The 7,837-nt window shown below is 40.7% G+C and overlaps 1 gene segment (V, D, J or C); it reads right to left on the bottom strand.

The window, feature by feature from the left end:
* Window positions 1–1,202: 1,202 nt before the first annotated feature.
* Window positions 1,203–2,983, bottom strand: LOC121587175. The segment is given in 3 exon segments: window positions 1,203–1,477; window positions 2,453–2,764; window positions 2,888–2,983. Coding segments are annotated over 3 exon segments (624 nt in total).
* Window positions 2,984–7,837: the final 4,854 nt, after the last annotated feature.

Genomic DNA, 7,837 nt, shown 5'->3' with positions numbered 1-7,837 from the left:
TGTTTGAAATTCACTGCTCGACTGAGGGACCTCACAGAGAATTCTATGTGTGGGGTACAGAGATGAGGTAGTCATTCAAAAATCGTGTTAAACACTATTATTGCACACAGAGTGAGTCCATGCAACTTATTATATGACTTGTTATGCACATTTTTAACAAATGGGTTGAATACTCAATACATTTCTGATTTTCAGTTTTTATTAATTTGTAAAAGAATATATATTTACATATGGGGTATTGTGTGTAGGCCAGTGACACAACATTTCAATTTAATATACTTTAAATTCAGGCTGTAACACAACAAAATGTAGAAAAAGTCAAGGGGCGTGAATACTTTCTGAAGGCACTGTATACAGAGTATATGTTAACCATTATATGTTAATCATTCAATTATCTGTTGTTTATCAATGAACTGCTGTGGTAATCTGAATCTATTCCTTTTCATCAATCTGTTGTTCTGATTAATCATCATCAAGAAATAGCCAGGTATGCCTACCCTCCCATTTCAAGACCCACTCTCTAAAAGGCATTATGAAATATAGGTTAAATAAAGTCAAACTGTCACGACTTAGGCCGATACTGCCTCCCCTCCTTGTTCGGGCAGGCTTCGGCGTTCGTCATCACCATTTTACTAACCACTGCAGCCCCAATCATCATCACATTTGTCTTGTCTTGTCAATCACACACACCTGGTTCTAATCCCCTCATTAGTCCATGTGTCACGTTCGTTGATTGAAGGCTCGGACCAAGGTGCAGCGTGGTAGGCGAACATATTAATTTATTAAATGAAACACAGACAAAACAACAAAAGACACACAAACGTAAAGTTCTGCAGGCTACAACGCAACCATACAAAAACAAGATCCCACAAACTAAGGTGGGAAAAAGGATGCCTAAGTATGATCCCCAATCAGAGACAACGATAAACAGCTGCCTCTGATTGGGAACCATACCCGGCCAACAAAGAAATAGAAAAACTAGAATGCCCACCCAAATCACACCCTGACCTAACCAAATAGAGAATAAAAGGGATCTCACCGTTGGATTCATTTGGTCCGGGTATGCAGGGTGGTGCCATCGCATTGGTAGATTGCGCTGCTGAAAAACATACAAGTAACAAAGTACATGTATTTATGTGAAATAAGTAATTGATTGACAATGTGAGGGTTACATGCAGGGTTGGGGTCAATTCGAATACAATTCAGGAAGTAAACTGAAATATGTTTTTGGCATTTGCCTTTCCTTGATTAATGATGATCATACTGGTCGTCTGTCCTTCCTCCCTCTGCTCCAGCTCTTCCCTCTCTGCTTTGGGCACCTCCACGGTTCGGCCGTTTTCATCCTCCATCTTCCATGAGATCTTGACTAAGTCTGGAAACATGTCTCTAGCCAGACGCAGTAGGATGGTGTTCCCATTCAGCTCAGGTTTGGACTCCTGGTACACGGTCACTTTGGGTTTCCTGACCTGGTTCTCATCTGATTTTTAAGTGAATCAATCGAAACTCACATTGTAAGAATAAATATGCTTTGTCTGAAAGTGAACACCTTTGTGTCTAAAAGGAAACACTTTGCACTTTCCAATCTATTGCAGCACTAAAATATCAACACACACACACAAGGAGAAATAACATGGGCATAAAAAAAGCCTTTCAAGCCATCAGAAATGAGGATTCAACAATGCCATGGTATAAAATAGAATAGTGTATTATATATCTCTATCAGATCAGACAGGTTCTTAACCCCCATCGCCAGGAGGTACGCCTGATCCAGAGTACTCAACTCTACCACTTGACCAGTCTCTGGTCCCACACAATTATTTTTAAACTTCTCTAATATAAAGTTTGCACAACATAGCATTTATTTATTTATAGGAAAATAAAGTTATTTAAGCCTATTCTAAGCCATTGCAATTGCGTTTAACAGAATATGTATGTGACATCTAAAAATGTTTCATGTCATGCAATAAAATGCAAATTAATTACTTAAAAATCATACAATGTGATTTTCTGGATTTTTGTTTTAGATTCCCTCTCTCACAGTTGAAGTGTACCTATGATAAAAAATTACAGACCTCTACATGCTTTGTAAGTAGGAAAACCTGAAAAATCGGCAGTGTATCAAATACTTTTTCTCCCCACTGTATATATATAATACTATCGTTATATTCAAAAGGTATTCCAATAAACTATTTGTGAGTAAAGAATATATTCCTCAGTGTGATTTCTCACAGATTTTTATAGGACCTCCCATGAAGGATCAGAGAATGTGGTTAGATAGGGGAGAAATAAAGATGAGAGTTAAAACGTCATCACCTGGGTTTGGTGTGGTTTCTAACAGCTTCTCAACCCTCTGCTTATGTCACATCCTGTGGTGGAGCTACGGTTTCTCATTGAGAAGGACAGGATAACTGTAAGGTAGTTTTCTACACAGGGAATGAATTGCAGTTGTCACTGTGCTTATCCAAGCTAGCACAGTAGTATGTGGCTTCATGATCTGTATTTAGGGTAGGGATTGTCAGTGTGAATTTGTCAGAACTGTCTTCCTTTTCTGCTTGGTAATCCTCAAAATCAGGATCCTTGGTTGGTTTTCCACCATCTTTATACATGAACAGGATCCACCTCAGAGCTTCTCCATCTCTTTGCTGATACCAGTGAATGTTACTAGTGCTGAAGCCTGTAGCTCTGCATTCAATAACACCGGATTTGCCTGAAGCTTTGGTCACTGTTAACTGCTCCTGATGCAGATTCACAGCTTCTGCTACTGCTATAGAACAGAGAAGACAGGTGGTGTGAGTAAAGTGGTAATACTGTATCTTTCAAAGACACTTTCATGACTCAACTGAGAATTTACAGCACCAGACACTTAAAATACAAATTATACACTTACCGACTAAAAGGATAAAGGTAAGACACAGTTGACGCATGATTGTGCTGAGATATGCTGGCCTGTTATGTGGCAAGTGTGAGATGCTGTGCTTCACTAGTAAAGCTTTTTAAGGAAGTGACTTTAAGAGGAGTGAACCAAACTCAAGAAGGGACTCCTAAAAAACAGTGAATTTCGCCCGGTGGGCAGTGGTACACATCACAGTGGGCGTGGAATAAAGTGTGCACACCAGGCAACAAATGTGTCCAAGCTTGGGATCCAGGCCCAATTTGATTAACGTACACTATCTAACTTTGTGTCAACTTTTTACTTGCTAACCATCAGCAATAGTTGAATGAAAAATAAAATGTACATGCAATGTTACCTGAACATGACTTTGAATTTGGTAAACCTACATGCAATGGTACCTGCTGTACACCTATCATTAAATTATTCAGCATTGTTGGGTTATTGCACCTCATTAAAAACAGGGAGCTGGTTATTTTCTTCACAAAATGAGTATAGTAACGGATATGGAGAACATGATTATGATATGAGTATTTTTTTATTAATATCGGTGGTTTAATTATATATTTTTTTATCTTTCTAATGTAACTCAAACAGTGCGAAGTGTTGTGCCTACTGAATAAATCCACTGGCTAGTTCTGCTGTCTGTAAAGAACTTTGCAGGCTGTAGGTTGATCCTGCTGCTACGATTGGATAGAGCGAAGCTGTTTCTCCGTTCACTTGCTCTTTATCACTTGATCATTTCACCTGTCACTTCTCCTCACATGTTTTACTCGGATCGTTTAGATTTGCTACTGCCTATTACTACTATGATAAATCAGCTGGTGAGGATGTTTGCAAGCAAGCTATTGATGCGCATAATATCTAACAAGCAGAGCTTGTAGGAAAACAAAGATGAAAGACCAATGAGTTCTGGCAGTGACAGCAAACTCATCTGCCCGCTGCAAGTTTTGAGAACACACAGACTAACAGCTCCTGATCTGCAGCTTCCTTGATTTATATAAATGTGCAGGTAGACGATTAGGTGTTGCCAACCTCTATTTAGGCATTTTAAAATGCTTTCATTTTTCCGATTACGAGTATCATCCGATCCGACTATCTGGCAATTTAAGGATACGATTATGAATATGAGTATTCACAGAAGCCATATTTACAACTGCAATAGAAACCACCAACGGCATAGAAAACAATTTAGGCCCAAATTAATTATGAGAATGTTACCCATTATGATCTATCATAAAATCGGTTTGTTAGCCAATATTTCAACAGACAGCTAAAACTAACCTACCTAGCTAGCTAACGTTGCACAAACAAAATAGGATTGCAGTCCTACCTTTGTAGCAACGATTAAAGGGATACTGCAAGATCATTTTTGTCTCCATTTATGTATCTCTCTGTGCAGTATGAAGGGAGTTAGAGGTAGTTTTGCGAGCCAATGTTAACTAAGTTAGCGCAATGACTTGAAGTCTACAGGTATGCTAGAGTATGCTAGCTTACCTGTAAACTCCCAATAACTGCGCTAATGCTAGTTAGCATTGGCTCGCAAAACTATCTCTAACTTCCTTCATACTGCACAGAGAGATACATAAATGGAGACAAAAATGATCTTGCAGCCAGAATCTCAAAGTATCCCTTTAATCCACAAGAAAGTGTGTCCTGGTCATCTTCCAACAAAATGTTTAAGCAATGGATATCCAGGGTTGGGGTCAATTCGAATTGAAGTTAAAGGTAGACTCAGCATTATGTCTAAGATGCAGAAAGTAAACAGCATAGTGGGTCATTTTCCACAGCTAAGAGCTTTGAAGCGTGAGGCTCAACTTCTCCACTGTTTTCATGCTCAGCTACCATGCTGTAACAGCATGAAGCAAACTCATGCACGTGCACAGATACTGTGTGACTGTGTAAGAGTGAAGTCTTGCATCTCACTCATCACAATATCTACAGTGAGAGAAAAAAGTATTTGATCCCCTGATGATTTTGTACATTTGTCCACTGACAAAGACATGATCAGTCTATCATTTTAATGGTAGGTTTATTTGAACAGTGAGAGACAGAATAACAACAACAAAAATCCAGAAAAACGCATGTCAAAAATTGTATAAATTTATTTGCATTTTAATGACGGAAATAAGTATTTGACCCCTCTGCAAAAATGACTTAGTACTTGGTGGCAAAACCCTTGTTGGCAATCACAGAGGTCAGACGTTTCTTGTAGTTGGCCACCAGGTTTGCATACATCTCAGGAGGGATTTTGTTCCACTCCTCTTTGCAGATTTTCTCCAAGTCATTAAGGTTTCGAGGCTGACGTTTGGCAACTCGAACCTTCAGCTCCCTCCAAAGATGTTCTTATGGGATTAAGGTCTGGAGACTGGCTAGGCCACTCCAGGACCTTAATGTGCTTCTTCTTGAGCCACTCCTTTGTTGCCTTGGCCAAGTGTTTTGGGTCATTGTCATGCTGGAATACCCATCCATGACCCATGTTCAATGCCCTGGCTGAGGGAAGGAGGTTCTCACCCAAGATTTGACGGTACATGGCCCCGTCCATCGTCCCTTTGATGCAGTGAAGTTGTCCTGTCCCCTTAGCAGAAAAACACCCCCAAAGCATAATGTTTCCACCTCCATGTTTGACGGTGGGGATGGTGTTCTTGGGGTCATAGGCAGCCTTCCTACTCCTCCAAACACGGCGAGTTGAGTTAATGCCAAAGAGCTAGATTTTGGTCTCATTTGACCATAACACTTTCACCCAGTTCTCCTCTGAATCATTCAGATGTTCATTGGCAAACTTCAGACGGCCTTGTATATGTGCTTTCTTGAGCAGGGGGACCTTGCGGGCGCTGCAGGATTTCAGTCCTTCACGGCGTAGTGTGTTACCAATTGTTTTCTTGGTGACTATGGTCCCAGCTGACTTGAGATCATTGACAAGATCCTCCCGTGTAGTTCTGGGCTGATTCCTCACCGTTCTCATGATCTTTGGAACTCGACGAGGTGAGATCTTGCATGGAGCCCCAGGCAGAGGGAGATTGACAGTTATTTTGTGTTTCTTCCATTTGCGAATAATCGCACCAACTGTTGTCACCTTTTATACAGGTAACAAACTGAGATTAGGAGCACTCCCTTTAAGAGTGTGCTCCTAATCTCAGCTCGGTACCTGTATAAAAGACACCTGGGAGCCAGAAATCTTTCTGATTGAGAGGGTCAAATATTTTTTTCCCTAATTTAAAATGCAAATCAATTTACAGTGGGGAAAAAAGGATTTAGTCAGCCACCAATTGTGCATGTTCTCCCACTTAAAAAGATGAGAGAGGCCTGACATTTTCATCATAGGTACACGTCAACTATGACAGACAAACTGAGAAAAAAAATCCAGAAAATCACATTGTAGGATTTTTAATGAATTTATTTGCAAATTATGGTGGAAAATAAGTATTTGGTCACCTACAAACAAGCAAGATTTCTGGCTCTCACAGACCTGTAACAGACTGTAAGAGGCTCTTCTGTCCTCCACTCATTACCTGTATTAATGGGACCTGTTTGAACTTGTTATCAGTATAAAAGACACCTGTCCACAACATCAAACAGTCACACTCCAAACTCCACTATGGCCAAGACCAAAGAGCTGTCAAAGGACACCAGAAACAAAATTGTAGACCTGCACCAGGCTGGGAAGACTGAATCTGCAATAGGTAAGCAGCTTGGTTTGAAGAAATCAACTGTGGGAGCAATTATTAGGAAATGGAAGACATACAAGACCACTGATAATCTCCCCTCGATCTGGGGCTCCACGCAAGATCTCACCCCGTGGGGTCAAAATGATCACAAGAACGGTGAGCAAAAATCCCAGAACCACACGGGGGGACCTAGTGAATGACCTGCAGAGAGCTGGGACCAAAGTAACAAAGCCTACCATCAGTAACACACTACGCCGCCAGGGACTCAAATCCTGCAGTGCCTGACGTGTCCCCCTGCTTAAGCCAGTACATGTCCAGGCCCGTCTGAAGTTTGCTAGAGTGCATTTGGATGATCCAGAAGAGGATTGGGAGAATGTCATATGGTCAGATGAAACCAAAATAGAACTTTTTGGTAAAAACTCAACTCATCGTGTTTGGAGGACAAAGAATGCTGAGTTGAATCCAAAGAACATCATACCTACTGTGAAGCATGGGGGTGGAAACATCATGCTTAGGGGCTGTTTTTCTGCAAAGGGACCAGGACGACTGATCCGTGTAAACGAAAGAATGAATGGGGCCATGTATCGTGAGATTTTGAGTGAAAACCTCCTTCCATCAGCAAGGGCATTGAAGATGAAACGTGGCTGGGTCTTTCAGCATGACAATGATCCCAAACACACCGCCCGGGCAACGAAGGAGTGGCTTCGTAAGAAGCATTTCAAGGTCCTGGAGTTGCCTAGCCAGTCTCCAGATCTCAACCCCATAGAAAATCTTTGGAGGGAGTTGAAAGTCCGTGTTAACCAGCGACAGCCCCAAAACATCACTGCTCTAAACGAGATCTGCATGGAGGAATGGGCCAAAATACCAGCAACAGTGTGTGAAAACCTTGTGAAGACTTACAGAAAACGTTTGACCTGTGTCATTGCCAACAAAGGGTATATAACAAAGTATTGAGAAACTTTTGTTATTGACCAAATACTTATTTTCCACCATGATTTGCAAATAAATTAATTAAAAATCCTACAATGTGATTTCTGATTTTTTTTCCTCATTTTGTCTGTCGTAGTTGACGGGTACCTATGATGACAATTACAGGCCTCTCGCATCTTTTTAAGTGGGACAACTTACACAATTGGTGGCTGACTAAATACTTTTTTTTTTTTTTTTTTTTTTACCTACCATTAAAATTATAGACTAATAATTTCTTTGGCAGTGGGCAAGCGTACAAAATCAGCAGGGGATCAAATACTTTTTTCCCTCACTGTACGGTACTCCTCAT

The sequence above is a fragment of the Coregonus clupeaformis genome, chromosome 18 (assembly GCF_020615455.1).
Source record: "Coregonus clupeaformis isolate EN_2021a chromosome 18, ASM2061545v1, whole genome shotgun sequence".
NCBI classification, from domain to species: domain Eukaryota; kingdom Metazoa; phylum Chordata; class Actinopteri; order Salmoniformes; family Salmonidae; genus Coregonus; species Coregonus clupeaformis.
This window is presented reverse-complemented; position numbering and strand designations above follow the sequence as displayed.